General features: G+C 44.3%; 1 protein-coding gene across 1 annotated transcript in view; it reads right to left on the bottom strand.

Moving 5' to 3' along the window:
- The window catches only part of KDR (kinase insert domain receptor), a 32625-nt gene extending 17509 nt beyond the window's left edge, over window positions 1-15116 (bottom strand). Inside the window, exons 1-16 of the mRNA XM_069790058.1 lie at window positions 14929-15116; window positions 13512-13602; window positions 12799-12995; window positions 11506-11630; window positions 11012-11180; window positions 9607-9746; window positions 9244-9412; window positions 7582-7693; window positions 7325-7488; window positions 6346-6502; window positions 5134-5254; window positions 4397-4505; window positions 3311-3655; window positions 2244-2390; window positions 1959-2090; window positions 176-282 (exon numbers count right to left, since the gene is read on the bottom strand). Coding sequence (XP_069646159.1) covers window positions 176-282; window positions 1959-2090; window positions 2244-2390; window positions 3311-3655; window positions 4397-4505; window positions 5134-5254; window positions 6346-6502; window positions 7325-7488; window positions 7582-7693; window positions 9244-9412; window positions 9607-9746; window positions 11012-11180; window positions 11506-11630; window positions 12799-12995; window positions 13512-13602; window positions 14929-14980 — 2337 coding nt within the window. The 5' untranslated portion in view covers window positions 14981-15116. The remainder of the gene's footprint in view (window positions 1-175; window positions 283-1958; window positions 2091-2243; window positions 2391-3310; window positions 3656-4396; window positions 4506-5133; window positions 5255-6345; window positions 6503-7324; window positions 7489-7581; window positions 7694-9243; window positions 9413-9606; window positions 9747-11011; window positions 11181-11505; window positions 11631-12798; window positions 12996-13511; window positions 13603-14928) is intronic.
- Window positions 15117-16141: the final 1025 nt, after the last annotated feature.

Below are 16141 nucleotides of genomic sequence, written 5' to 3'. Positions count from 1 at the left end.
TAAAAACAAATTTCTGTGCCCCCGGTTCCAGGCAAGAATGTTACGGCATGGAGAGAAAAAATGTGTCTGTTGATTTAAGAACAATGGGAAGAAACAACACAAAAGGCCTCAAGTCAGCTCTCATTTGTCATGCAAGACCAGTGCTGATAGGACAGTACAAGAATTTTTTCATTACCCGCTTAACAGTCCGGAGGATGATTACAAGAAGCAACCAGAAGAACATGGCAATCACTGCAGTGCCAACAAGGATAATGAGCTCCAGATTTGTTTTCTCTTCAGCGCCTGGGAAGAAATAAATGAATATCTGAGTGATAGTTGGAAGCGTATTGGTTTTGTTCATTCATTAAAGTACATAATGGAGGTCCTTGTTCTGAAGGTTCGTTTTAAAAGTGCAACATGGAGCAAAGAAACGAAAGCAAAACAAAACAAAAAGCTTGGGTTTTTATGTTGGAATATTACATTTAGTTTCATGCTGCTTTACACACCACCCGATTTCTTAGCATCAGCTTTGTTCCAAGGACAGTATCTGGACCTTTGGCAAATATAAAAAAGTAAAATCTCACATTTTAAAAAGAAATCATTGTTTTAAAATACTCAAAATGAATGACTCTTTCTCCAGAAACTGAAAAAAACCCATCATATAGTAAATAAAGTGCTGTAAGAATGACGCAGAGAACAATCTCTCTCTTGTCTCTTTAAATGCTTCAGCTGGGGTACAAAAACCCATGGTTCTACAAGAACACATGAAAATAAGGTCTTATTTACAACATCCCTTTTCCAGTAAAATAGTGTCCAGCAGATACCTACCACTTGAACATCTACTAATGCGCAGGAGCAGCTCTTTTCTTCAGCTCCCATTTGCCACATCATGCTCTTCTATTTCATCCTTTGCACCATACAGATTTTCCTACACAGTAGCACACTCCATTGCATGACCCCAATGAGCTGCACTATAAATTTCTTGGAGTGAAACAGTATGTCCTACACAGATTTTCAACTTCTACAGACATGCCCCAGCCATATTTACCACATCAGCTGAAATCTACATTGATGTCAGCTGCAGACAATTCCCACCCCATGTAAGCATATTGCCCAACATCTTAATATCCTAATGGGACCTATAAGAATAACAGGATACTGCTTTATTACCTTAATGGAACAACGGAATGGGCAATCACCCTGACTTATAAGACAGAGGTTTGTGAAGGATTCAGTGACTAAATTTTGCAAATGTACTAATATCAACAGTAATGAGCTTTTAGTTCGAGGCTTCTCCTTGCAGCTCTTGGTGTAAAGTCCATCATGGTTCCAGCTACTTAGACTGCAGACGAACCTCTTGTTAGGATTTATTGTTTATCATTGTGAATTTCATTTCAGTGTGCCACAATAGGACTGCAACAAGTGAGAGACGGGTCTCAGAAATGCTCGTTCAGAGCTTGGTGGACTAAGGATGGAGTCCCCTAACCCAAACCCGCTACCTGTTCCTATCACTGAAATGGGACAGCAATCACAACAGACTGCACAAAGTCTTCACTCTGTTTTTCTTAGATGCTGTTACAGCAATGACATAGTTTAAAAAGTTAAACTGTTAAAAAATATAGTATGACAATTATATTACCAAGACAATAGAGATGCCCCAGGATTTCTGCGGGTTTAGGTAGGCTCTGTTGTATAGGTTTGCATGTAATATAGACTGGCAGAATTTTCTTTGCGACTGTAAGATAGATTCAGTTTTTCTTGAAAAGCACTAAACAACATTGTGGAGAAGAAAGCGTCAGCCTCAACAGCTGGGATTATGATGGCTATGACAGCACCCAAATTGAGCTTGATAGGAATGGTCATGACTTTTCACAAATCTCATGGTGTATTTTCAGCTCTCCAATCAGGATAGCCAGTAGATTTTCCTTTTAGTGATTATAAAGATTTCATGCACAATCTGGAAAGAAGCTAACACTAACCTTCCACTGAAAAAAAAGCCACTGCTTTTCTGCATCCAAGGACGTTGCAGGCAAGGCAGGTGTATAGCCCTCCATCTTCTTTCCTCACTCGACGTATGGTGAGTGTTTTGTTTCCATCTTTCAAAACAATACCTGGAAAAAATCGTGATTCTTAGTTCTACTACTTTTATGCCGCTTTGTGTTAGAAATTCAAAATGAAACTTTTCATAGTGAAAATCAGCAGTGAGTCCCATAAAAGAAAGCACTTAATTGATAGAAAATTCATAGCAAAGGAGCAATCCTCACCTGAATCTTCAACAAGGGTTTCATTATTTTTAAACCACATGATGTTTGGAGGCGGAATGCCATTCGCTGTGCATGACACTTCTATGGTTTCACCAATGTTTGTTGTTTGATTTTCCAGATTTCCTACAAGTGTGGGTGCCATGGGCTCTGTTCATTTGAAAATACAGAAAAATTACTGACCATTAGAGAAAACATCCATTTTTGCAGTAATACCACTTGATGACACTCTACACGCTTGGCCCAGTAGCAACTTCTCAAATCCTTTTATAACACCAACAGCCACAGTGTTCATATAAAGATCATAGTTAAACTTCCACATGACGTGAAAAAATGACAATAGCCAAGAAAATTTTAACACTATTGATATAATCTGCTTTAGGTGGTTTAATTTGTAACTGTTTAAACTGCTGAGGGAAGAGGGAATAGGTGAGAAATTGCTTCCCTCACATTTCTATTTCCAGGGTCATTACAAGAAGTTTGATAGTGCTGGTCCATCCATTCAGGACAGCCCATGAACATGCATAGGTATTATCCTGAATCTGCCTAATCAGCCCAGACATCTAGGTCCCAAAGCAAGGTCTTCACTATTTGTGTGAAAAAGCTGATTGATTATCAGCTTGCATTGCTTGTGCCTGAATACCAGCATAACAGTTTTAAATTACAGACACAACTTCAAACTCAAGAGTCAGTGACACAAACCAGTAGCATTAATGCTATGAATACACACATGCTTATACAGCTAGAGGGAAAGATGTGTTTTGAAAAGTAAAACTGAGAAGTTATTGAGCTAAACATATACTATTATTTGTGCAAAAGCCAAACTCATCTCCTTGCACAGTACAGTGGCTCGGTCAGTGTTTCCTCGCTGGTACTGATGAAATAGTAAATCCCTGCTGCCCAGACAAGCCCCAGACCTGCATGTTACAACAAATGGTCTAAATCTATTTAACAAACTGAGTGCACCATTAAGCCAACAGATGCAGGGCCTGAAGATACCAAAAACTGACACTACTGCAGTTATTTTCATACACAACCACCCATTTTGGTTCACAGTAAGAGATCTGTACCTTGAACAGTGAGGTGCTTCACCAGGCAGTGCTGTGTTTTAGCCTTCTTGTCCTGAGCAATGCAAACATAGTCCCCTCCATCCTGGAGGGAGATGTTACGGAGGATGAGCTCTAGGGTGACGTTTTCACCATTGGTATTTGAAACTGTTGCATTCAGCTTCTGGAGAGCGTTGAGGTTCTTGCAAACAGGCATGGGCAGCCCTCCAAAGGGAGTCTGTGAAGCATGAGCACTGAGTTTGTACCATGACAGCTTCTCAAAGGTGAATTTGTCTGCCGTGCATTGCAAGGACATGTTATCCTTCTCTGTGAGTTGATTCCGAGGCTGGAGGTTAATTTCAAGACCCCCTGCAAGTTAAAAAAATAAAAGAAATTCCTATTAGGTTGCACATTTTGTTGCCAACATTAACTTGAAAAAGCCATTTTACAAATATAGCCTTATCCTCATCTTACCCAGTTGTAAATAAGGACACAAAACACTGAAAAAAATCAATCAACCAATCAATCATCTAAAGAGTACAATCTCATTAAAAACAATACATTTAAAATGGATCAAAGGAATGTATACAGGAATGTAATGAATACAGTTCCTCTTCGTGCAGAAACTTACAGCCACCTAAGATGATTCTTAGCATTATTTTATAGTCCATTTTTAGATTTGGATTCAAATAATGTTTCAGCATGTGAATATGGGGACTGATTTTCAAGAAGACAGAAGCTGTTTGCCACTGCTTTTGAAAACGTTCATCTTAGCTTTTACAGTACATCTTTACTCATTTTGTGACGCTACCATAATTTCTCTGCAGCTCTTTTAAGTGACTGCAAAAGCCCAACAGCAATCACTCTCAGGACAACAGTGCCCATTTTGCATTGTGTTCACAGGACTGCCACTCCACTGATGCCAGCAGAACTAATCCCTTGGCTGAAGTTAGGTGGCGGCTTTCAGGGCTGCCTTAGGTAAATCTAAAATCCTAAAGGATTAAACGATTTTATAAAGGACAGGAATCGGACAACGGCGTTGAAGCACCTATCATCAGTGAAACAGATGAAATAATGTTAACATGACTGTCCTCCACAGGGTATACTTACTGGTCACATGAAAGGAGATAACTCTCTCACTTGACCCAGCTCTGTTTGTAGCCATACATCTATACAAAGCAGATACATTCGCTGCTTGAATCACAAGGGTGCTCACAGTCTACAAAAGAACAAACAAGCAATTTCATACCATGTCAGTGCTAAAGTACATATGTGAGCCTGACCAGCCCAACAGCTCAGCAAAGTGCTCTGCAGATATCTGCACAACCAAAAATCCCTCCAAAGCACAAATCCATGGCACAGTGGGAGCACAGTCCCCTCCTGACATTTACATTTTTGTCCTTAAGTGTGTAACAATCAGGCAAAAGAAAACAAGAAAAAGCAGCCTGCCAGAAGGCAGACTTTAGTACATGTGTTAATAAATGCTGCACCCACAACTTTTACGCCTCTTCAGTCTCTTCAGCTTCTCCCTATTACAGTTAATTGGCAAGATTAACTCACCTAACTTCAGACCGCTAAAAGGTAAGCATTGAAATCTAAGTTATGTTCCTCAATGCAGACTCACTTTGGGTCAGTGTCTAAAGGACTTCGGGTCAGTGTCTAAAGGACTTCAAAGTGTGTATCTCTGCCTATTGGCTTCAGTAGGAGCTTGCACGACTAGCTAAGAGTAGATCCCCAAGTTTAATGATAGGTGAAAAGAGTCTCATCTCTAGTGATATATTTCCAGACACGTGGACTGAAGAACAGGGCTAGTCATCCCCAGCCAACAGAAAAGAAAATCTGCTCACCTTTGTTTTCCCAGCAATAGTAACAACTCGGTGCTTAATTTCAACCTGATTCCCACCCTTTCTCTCTGAGATCACTTTCCATTTCCTGCATGCATATGGATTGGCTCCCGAGCGAACTTTCCTGAGATATAAGTAGAGACATACACATTAGATAAGATGAATATTCGCCCTTCAAGAGAGTGGGTTTGTGTTCTCTTTATAATATGCAGATATTTGTCAGTAAATCAGATGCATCACCGGCCACAGCCTGCATCTGGGAGGGAAGAGTATGATTCTGGAAACATTTCTGTTAAACCGCGCCCTATAACCTTCTGAGACCTTTGTGCTCCGTAAAATAAGGAACCCCCCAAGCTTAAAGGTGAATTTCCTAATTAATCTGCCTGTGTCAGCTCAATCAGGATGCTTGGAGGGAAGCAGCTATTCTGGGAACAAACCTCCATTCATAAATGGATGATTCAAGTTAATTTAGTTCAAAGGAAGACAGAGAGACATAGAAATCACTGAAGTCCCTACAAGAATTTCTTGAGGACAGTAGCCATTGTGTAGGAAGCAACCAGGCACCAAAGGAAGAAACTAGTGGAAATCATTTTAAAAACAACAACAGGAAAGAAGAATGCTGGGGTTTTTTATGGCTTTTTTTTTTGTTTTAAAGGAAATCTGGGCTTATGGCAGGCCCAGATAAGGGAAGCTGCGTGAATCTCAGTCAGGCACTCTCTCTATCATTCCCCAACATCAATCACTGCACTTCCTCCGAGATACACTTTCACACAGATAAAGAGCACCGTCACACTCGGCACTTGAGCGTAAGAAAAAAAACCACCACAAGGATCTGTAATTAGCATAAACAGCAAATTTCCTCTGTTTGGGATGGAGTTTTGGGCATGCAGCCCATAGGGACATCTGAGGGGAGGGCACATAGATAGCTGCGTTTGAAACCCTGCAGAAGTCAAGATGCCCTTCAAGAAAGCATGACAGCAACAGGCAGCTCCTCACTGCGGGTGGCCCTTGCCTCTGCCGACAACGATGACGCTGGCAGAGCCTGCCTGCAACAATCTGCCTATTAAGTACAACAGTCTTTTCTTCTTTGGCCATTGGGTCCGCACTCGGTAACAAGCCTAGACAAGGGATGCACCCAAAAAAACCTCAACCCAACCCAAACATCCCTCAAGAGCTACGTAAGCCGCAGAAGATGGCAAAGGGCTGAGCACTCACTGAGGGCTGAAAGTGCACTCCTCCTCCAGCTGCCAGTGCCAGAGGACAGCGGTGGGCGGCGGGACGGCGTAGACGGTGCAGGTGAGCACCTGCGTCGAGCCATACTTGTAGGAGTCGACGGGCGCCAGCAGCGCGTTCTCTCCGATCTGGGGGGGGACTGGAGGAGAGAGGAGCAGGTTACGCCTCCCGCTAACGGCTCCACCACGTGCACGCGTTAGACCCACGGCAACTAATTCACTGCCCCACGCGTCCGAGTGCAACGCAGAGTGTCTCCAAGGACACGCTGGGAAGAGGTGAACCTGCCCAGCACCTTGAGGATCAAGCCCTCAAGATGCAATGCTTAGGATCGCCTATAAAATCTCCCTTCATTATCCCCCAGTTTAAAATGCAGCCCTCAGGCTCTCACCACCGTGCCCAACCATTAAATGCATATTATTCCCCAGCCCTGATCCCACGGCATGTAGCCTAGCTGCCCTTTCTGAGACCTGCTGTCTTCAAAGCATGGAGGCTAGGCTGTTTCCTGGGGAGCACAGAGGAGGAGGAGGAGGAGGAGGAGGAGGAGGGGGAGGAGGAGGGTTGCACAGGGGAGGGCAGAAGAGGAGGGACAGCCTGCGTGGGGCAGGAAGGATGGGCGAGGCGGGACGGGGCCAGGATGGAGTGGGGTGGGGGAGGACTCCGGCAGCACGGCCAGCAAGGAGGGCAGGAAAAGAGCAGGACGCAGAGGCAAAGAAATAATATACAGAAAACAAAAAAACCCACACACAAAGTAGCATCACAACAACAACACCAGGAGCCTGCAGCCTCTCGAGCCTGGGGACATCGGCCACCTCTGCCCTCCCAGGGCTCAGTTTCAAGTGCTCTCCTCCCAGCCACCACCCCCACTTAAATCTTCATAGCTCTGGGATGAATTTAATCCTAAGAATGGTAATACACCACATCCACGTGTGAAAGAAAGGTACCCTTTTGGTACGCCACTTACCGTTCACAAGCAGGGTAAACGTATGTCTCTTCTGCATCTTGTTGGTAGGGTTTGTAAGGACAACAGTGTAATTCCCGGCATCCTTTTCAGTTGCTTCAGCGATCACTAATGTGTAGCCAAGCTTAACTGTATGATTTGCATTGATGGCTTTTCCATTTTTATACCTGAAAAAAATATAGAGCACTTTGAATACTTTAGAGATTTAACTTGACTAAGAATAGCTCTGTTTTTCAAACACATTATGTCCTGATTCTCACCATTTCACCTCTGGTGGAGGATATCCTTTAAACTTGATGGGAATTTTGACTGTGTCACCCAGCCTTGTCTCAACCACATTCTCCATTCTCTCCAGATGAATAAAAGGACTTTCTGAAAAAAAAAACCAAAAAAACCCCAAAAACCTAAATGGTCTTTCTACATGCACAAAAGTGTAAGTGCTCTTGATTTGGGTTCGCACTTAACAGCAGATGACAAGTAGGGGCCAGTGACAGGATGCCACTGGTAAAGCACAGTTGGCTCCAAACTGGGCTCTGGAGAGATGGACCCACCATGAAAACCCAGTCCTTTCCCTTGCACAGAGGAACAGACCAGTTCCCCCACCGAGGAGCTCTGGAAAGCAGAGACAAGACTCAGCTCTCAGGACGGTGTGCCAACTGCCAACCTAGTGTCAGACCTGTGTGTGTATATGTATATATAGATATACATATATTATATATATATGATATGCATATGGAACATGCATATCATATATATAGATATACATATGGAACATGCATATCATATATATAGATATACATATATCATATATATATTTGACATACATATGATATATGCGTATCATAAAACTGGCTCAATCTACTCATTCCAGGAAACAACAGTATTCAAAACTACAATGTGATAAAGTTAGATACTTTCAGCCTCTTCTCAAGTATCTGTTTGAACCATTGCAGTCACAGAATACCTTGAAATAATTTACATTACTTTTTTTAAGTTAGAAACTTGCATTCAGACTAAGATAGCAATTAGCCTTTTGACTAAGATTCAGGATGATATGGACTTAATATCTGGTACACCTAGTACGGCACATGATCTTGTTTTGGCTTCTGAAGAGAAATAGAAAAAACCTAGGAGAAAATTGAGTCTATCTTGAATCACTGCCACATAATAAGTTTGAATGTTAAAAAAAAAAAAAAAAAAGCGCCATTAATATTCTGGCCCATGAAATCACACCTCAGGAAAACCAGTCTCCTTCAAAATATAAACCTCTTTGTCTGACTCGGTTATCAAAAATGGGCCAGTGTCATGTGGGTAATTTTTTTCTAGAAGTAAGCCAATGGAGCTGCTGGGTCTGTTCCCAAGAGGGGCTTAAGAAAAGGCTGTAGGATGTGGCCTTGTATTTATCTATGCACTTAGCCAAAGTTGTTTCTTTTGCACCATTTCTGTATAACCCAAACTCCATTCGATTAATCTATTCATAATGTAAAAGCTGAAAGTTCTATTTTCCTAGCTTCATTCATGCTGATCCATGACTCTTGTCCTGCAGAGCCACCAGAATCTAGCCTAAGTTCACCTGGAGTGAGAACAGGCAACCCTTATACAAAGTCATTTACACAAATTCAGCTTTACAGGGCCTCAAGGAGGTCATCACAGAAGAGGACCAGAGGCTTACGTCAGTTTATTTTACTGCCCATTTTCCTATGGGATTCTACAGCTTTCAGTAACATACAACATCCTTTAAAATCTTATCATTAGCTAAACTTGTGGTATAAAAATAATCCTATAGTAGGTGCAAGAGAAATAGTGTAGCTGCAGTTTGGTTCATTTCTGTCATTTGATTCATCGCCAAGATACCTTCTGCGTCCCAGTAATCAATCCCAAATCTGAAGCAACCAACAAAACTGAAGTAGAAGATGCCGTACCATGGATAATGAAGTAACTGCTGTTTTTCATGTTCATACGACCACTGGATGCTGCGCAAGTATATCGACCTCTGTCACTTAAGGACACACTGTCAATGGTAAGAGTGCTTACAAACTTCTTTACTTCTCCTGCAGTGGTTTTTAAATCCCTTATGGTGGCACGTTTTTCCTGTAATAGATAAAAGACAGAGGTATTTGGGAATTGTATCCCTATTTCTCTTGTCATCTTCTGCACACCTGTATACACTAGAAGTTTCTTTGTGCATTATCATCTGCTTTGTCAATATTATAAAGGGGGAGTGACATTACACCTAAATCAAATTTCATTGTGATGTTGGCGCCTTTAAGTTATTACGGATTTACCTTGATGGAAGGGTAGTCCCATTTAAAATCAATTCCTACATTCAGCTCCGTCCTTACAGTGCAATTGAGAACAAGTTTTTCTCCCACTGCCAGCTCTACTTGGTAGTGCGGGTTCATCGTCAGGTCATAAATTCGGTATCCTAAAGAAAGACAAAGGCACACACAAAACATGGGGGTAAGAAGAGGTTTCTTTACAGCACCCAGCACCAAATTTCCCAGGTGAATTCACCAAAACTCCCACCAAAATCCCGGCTACAAAGAGGCCCCTCAATACCCCAGTGCAGCACGATGACGGGCGTAGAAAGGAGCCTGGAGGGAAGGGATATGCCTGCCCTGAGCAATTCCCGTTTGAGAGCTGCATCAGACAGCAGCGCGGCAGCATGTATGCACTTGATCAGACCCCCCCCGGCGGTGGGAGCAGGCAGAAGATGGTGACCCACACGGTTCCTCTGCCTTAGACACTTTCTTCTTACCCTTGTGAGACCTGAAACTAAAGGAGATATATCCCCTTCCCCAGCAGTAAGCGGGAACTTTATTAAAAATAACAATCTGGCATTGCCAAAATTATCCAAAGTTTACTTTGTGCAATAAAATATTTAAAATATTCCAAAACAGAATATTCTGAATGCAGAAACTCTGCAGAAACTCTGAATTTGCTCCAAATCAGAGTGAGGACTCATGAATTTGGTGGAGAAGCAAGAGCCTGCTGTGCAGAGAAAAGGGTGGAGGGCTGCCACCCCTTCCTGCTGAGCAAGGAGAGACTGCCTTGGTGCCCTCTGGCCACTTGAAGTGGTCACTGTGTCCTCAGCCAAAAGAAAAATAGCTGCAGTTTCAGCTCAGGCTTGGGCCTCCACAGAATCACCATGTTATTTCTGGGTTTTGATGAACAGCTGACAAAATATACTAGGAGAGCATAAACCCCTGTGAGAGTCAGGACATACGTCTGAAGGAGACAAGACAACCTAGCTCCTAGTGCGACCTTTAGATCCCCCATTCCCTTGGTAACCCCTCAGAGCAATTCCTTTCCATCTGCTGCTGATGGATGCCTGCCTCTAGTTCCCTTCAGCTATGAATTGGATCCTGGATAAGTGAATAAAGTACAGAATAGAGTGATTTTAGGAAAAAGGCTTGCATTGTCAGGAAAAAAAAATAAAATTCCTGGCATCTATGTAAAACACTAAAAATAGAAGCACTTATCCCAATGATGAACCAGTAAGAACACAATACATTGCATTTAAAAGAAAAGTAATATATATCACAACATCCATTTTGCATTAGCTGCATTGTCAGTATTGAATAACCTAGAGTCCAACCAAATGTAATTGGTTCAGTATGTTGCAGCGAGCAAAATAACATTGGCTATAGAGAAAAAAAAAACAAAAAACAAAAAAAACCTTTGGCTTACCTACAACTGCAACTATGTATATCACAGACTGGTAGCTTTCATCATCTATTTTAGCTTCACAGAAGACCATGCCTGCATAGTTGATTAAATGACTGGGTATAGTGAAGCCTTTTTTATTATTCCACGAAATTGATTTACCATCAGGAACAAATATCTTTTCTGGATATTTCTGTTTGAAATATTGATAAAATACATAGTCAGATTTCAAAAATCAAACAACCCTGAATTTTCAAGTCCAACATTTTCCATAACCGCAGCGTCCCAGTTTTAACGTCCTAGCTCAAGCAATCTCCCTTTCATAGGCAATCACTCCACACTTTGAGAGCACACGATTATGGATGAATACAGTTACAGCACTCACCTTGTAATCACAAGCTGTAAAATTTCCAAGGATGGAAAGAAGTTTTTAAGAAATGTATTTATACTTCAAGCAATGTATTTATGTCACAGTGATTTCAACTAACTCTTAAAAAAATAACGGGCTTTTTCCTTACCGCATGTAGAGATACATTGAGATTTGATACGGTTCCAAGGCACGGCACTACCACAGTTTTATTCTTAGTGATGTATACAATGCCAAGCTGATCACTAACTGAAGTCACAAATGGAGATCTGTAATCTAGAAGAATATTCAGTTGGTAAATGGATATTATTTGTGATGTGATTATGGAGGAAACTTTTCCAATTTTGTTCTTTCCCTGTCTTTTTCTTCTCAAACCAGTTTTATTCTTTTCTATGTGGTGAAACACTTAAGCGATAAGACTAAACAGGCAGTACATATTTTGACAGACATCCCCCCCCAGCTTTACAATATCAATATTCTCAAAACAGTTACCAGCAGCAGTGCGCACTTTAGAGAATAGCTTCCTGCCACTGCAGTCTTTGTGCAGACAAAAATCTGATTTACCCTAGCGTGACTTTCCTTGTGTAAGTATTACTGGAAATATCAGTTAAAGGTAGTGACATGCTACATTGGCTCCCCCAATGGCAGCATCCCTTTCAAAGTCACACCAAAAAAAAAAAAAGTAAGTTCATGATCTTATAAAACAAGCTAATCCATGTACATAATAATATCTAATTTTTCAAGACGGTAACTATAAGTTAACAATAAAAAGGAAAGAGGGCGCATAAGAAAACAAGTATGACGCCACCAGTGCAAAAAGGCAGATACCTCAAAGAATGCGCTTACTTAAGCTGAGCGTATAACTAGAGGCTTTGCAGTGTCTGTGATGCTCAGCTGTGCTGCTACCAACACAAGTGACAGCCTGAGATTGAAAGCTTAGTTTTTACAGCCTAAACAGATTTTACCATCACAGTCAGCAAGTGTATGGAAGTTTATATTTTGGGGTTGGGTTTTTTTGAATGGTATCAGATAGTACAAATTGTAAAAGGGATTGGATTTGTCTTTTTTAATAAATATACATCTCTGTAATCTTCCCTTGTACGAAACTCCTGCTGAGGTCAGTAATAGCTCTGCATTCATGACCACAGGATCAGAGTGCAGTGGAGATATGTATGCTAAGTTCTGGGTGGAGGCGAATACCAGACCAAGTACTACATACGGCAGGTCAGTTCAAAATCACAGGTACAAAGGCTTTTCTGTTGATGGCAACTAGCATACTGGCAGGTAATTACTCAACATGAAAACAAGAAAAATAACAGTTTCACAGGATCAAAAATTCTAGGATTAATAAATTTTAATGTCAAAATCATTTTGAGATACTTGATATCCCTTTTTTCTCTTGAGGCTAGGGGAAGAGCCACCTAAGGGCTGTGTGAGCACCTACCTTGAACGTAGACATAAATGGTTGTAGCTGCCTGGTTGTCCCTGTAAAGGCACCTGTAATCCCCTGTGTCATTGCCGATGACTTTGAGGAGAGTAAGTGTCTTGCAGTAGGGGCCATCGCTGCAGTCCGTCACAGAGATACGCTTCTCAGCACTGCTCTGGTTGCTTGGCCAGGACCACTCCAGAGGTCTCTGACCGCTGGGAAAGCAAAAGTTAGAGGAGCATGAGCATGTGATGAGTGCTAGTACTGATGATAATGTCACAAACCCCAGCCCTGCTAGTCTCTACAGCTATGGAGAGGAACGGGCTTCATCCCGTCTCATGGAGCATCAAGCCACGTAGGATAAATTCATGTAAATTGTCCTGTTGTTAATACCTATAAGGAAGCTACTTGAGATTTACGTTCTGCTGAATCTAAGTGACACAGTGCCCAGAGGGGAGCGAGGGCAAGAGCATGGCTCACCAGCGGGCTCCATGAGGACCCAGCTGATGCTTCCTCCTCCCAGCCGCCCTGTGCTCCCCAGCTCTCACTTGCTGCAACCCTCTAAGATCATTTCTAAAGTCTGTCAGGGAAAAGAGAGGTGGGAGGCACAAAGGGAGTGGAGAGTAACAGGAGTGATGATGGGAGAGAGACCAAATCACCTGTGATTCTGTACAAAAACTCACTACATAAATTACCCCCATCAAAATCATGCTGGACAGATTTGCCCTTACCTGCAGGTAATATTTAGAGTGTCATTTGCAGTTATTGTGAGGACATCTTTTTGGATGCTAAGGGTTGGCTGATCCAGAGAATGAAATAAACCTGCGAAAACATGTATAAAAACCTTCAGATCGACCCAATGTACAAAGTAAATGCTACTCAGTCAGAAAAGCATTATATATAGGAATGTGCAGCATGTTTTAAGCGGACACTTTCACATCACCTACTCAGCAGTGACGGGTAAATAATGACTTTTCACACATCCCAGAAAGTTCAAATACTCTGTCATAACAGGAAGCAAAGGCAGATGGTCAGGAGCTAGCTGCAGAGCACTACAATTCAGGCAGCCAGGGTGGAGTTCCTGTTTTCTTGCATTGCCAACTTCAAGGTCTAACAAGAGGATGTGGGACATTGAAACGAAGTGAACCTTCATCTGATGATCTCACTCCCTGGGGAAAGGGATTACTAACTTTTCTTATAAATAAATTGAGTATACTTACGTTCTTCGAGACTGCTGATCAATGAATTATGTGAAGAAACTATTTCACAGTTTGTCACAAATTTGAGATCCCGTGAGTTTATTTTACCCCATGATTTTCTAAGATTGCCTCTTGTGCTCTAAGCAGTCAGGCAAAAATCTATTACTACCAGATCGTATTCGTGCATGGGCTTTCATCATGCCCACTCCGAGCCACCCGCGCCCGCGAGGGCTGCGATCTGGGTGCCAGTGCTCGCTCTGAGGCAACAGCCCCGCTTGCGCAACATTTGCAAGTACCGCAGGGAGAGATTTTCCATCCACCCTGGCTGCTCCCATCACTGTCAGGAATCCCGCCTCACCGGGGTGAGCCAGCAGCCCCAACCAGGACAGCTCGGCCAGCTACGACGGGCGACAAGAAAGTGCGGCCAGACCGGGACCTTCCCTATTTCCCTAGTATTTCCCCACGCTTTGATCCCTGGCATCCCCAGCAGGTTCTTCGCTGATGACGGGTTTCCCGCATTTGGCTCCAGGGACATTTTGCTCTTGGAAACAACGGCTGATGCTAGAGCCAAGCGAGCAGGACACTATGCCATGGCAGGCAGCCCTCTCCGACGGGCCAGACAGGAGAGGGCAGGAGGATGGGAGAGAAGAGGAGAGGGCAGGAGAAGAGAGGGCAGGAGAGGAGAGGAGAGGAGAGGAGAGGAGAGGGCAGGAGAAGGGAGGAGAGGAGAGCAAGCCCGCAGCGCTGGGCGCCCCGTCCCCCCCCAGGGCTCGCGCTGCCTCACCCGCTCTACCAGCCCTGGCCACCCCAAGGGAAACCCGCACCCGCGCCGCTCCCGGCACCCGATCGTCCCCGCGCCCCCTCTCCTCGGGGCCCCGCGGGGCTGCCGGACCCCGGCGGCTCCCCGACAGGCCGGACCCCGGGCACCCGGGGCTCCCCGAGGGCTTACCGGGAGCCAGGCACAGCAGGACCGCCAGCAGCCGCGCCGCACCGAGCTCCATCCCGCGGCAGCCGGGCGCTGCGGGGCGCCAAGCGAGCCCTCTGCCCGACGGCGCCGTCGGGCCGGCAGCCGAGCCGAGCCGAGCCGAGCCGAGCCGAGCCGAGCCGAGCCGAGCCGAGCCGAGCCGCGCCGCGCCGCGCCGCACGGCGGGGATGCGGGACCCCGGCGAGCAGCACCGCCCCTCTTGTGCCCGGGGGCGGTGCTTGTGGCCGCGACCCCGCCCCCCGCCGCCGTGGCCCCGCCCCCCGGCCCCGCCCCAGGTCCCCGCGGCGGAGCCCGCCGGGGATGCTCTGGTTTGGAGGGGGTCGCCGGGGGCTCTCCTCCCTGCTCGGGGGCAGGAGGGCCTCAGGCAGAGCGATTCAACGTCGCCTGGCCCTTCATCGTGCGTGCCTGGGGTTTCTTAAAATCCCCTCAACAGAAGTGACCCCGAAGACCAACCCTATGGGGCACACGCAGTGAGACGCAGCCATCTTCCCGCTGGCAGCCACTTCATCCAGCCGGGTTTGAAGTGTCTGGCGGTATCAGTGATGAGTTCACAACATGGGAGTCCCCGAATCATGTAGCGTGTACCCCCCCCCCCCCAACTGGCCATATCAGGTCTAATGGGATCCCACAGGTGCCCACCCTTCCCACGCCCAACAGCCCCATCCCACCCTCTGCTGGACGCTACCTGGTGGCAGTAATCGTTCCCCTCTCACACCAAAGGTTTGATTTTTTTCCACAAATGACACCCCTCCTCAACTGGAACTATTCCTTTTAATCAAAATTATTAACCAGTGACTGTTGAAAGAGAAGTTTGTGAGGTAGTAGTCTGGGAAAAATAAACACATGGCTATTAATGCTTTACCCATACACATAACCATAAAGCCTCTGGGGGAAATAAATACATCAATGTAGATAGATACATAGATAAATAGGTAGATAATCAGGTAGATGGAAACACACAGCTATGTACATAACTATGCATGCATATACATGTATGTACTTCTACATGCTACATTTTTCTCTTTCCCTGCAAATCTGCATGTGAGCTTGTCCACAAATGACTAAGTTAATGAAGCAGTGATTTTATTTTGCATGCTATGCAATTCCAGCTGTTTTACTGTACTGGGGGGATGAGTGTAATTTCCTTTGAAATTACACCCCTGTTGCTCACAGAAAG

The sequence above is a fragment of the Haliaeetus albicilla genome, chromosome 1, assembly GCF_947461875.1.
Source record: "Haliaeetus albicilla chromosome 1, bHalAlb1.1, whole genome shotgun sequence".
Taxonomy (NCBI): Eukaryota; Metazoa; Chordata; class Aves; order Accipitriformes; family Accipitridae; genus Haliaeetus; species Haliaeetus albicilla.
The sequence above is the reverse complement of the archived record's forward strand: the minus strand, read 5'-3'. Positions and strand labels throughout refer to the sequence as shown.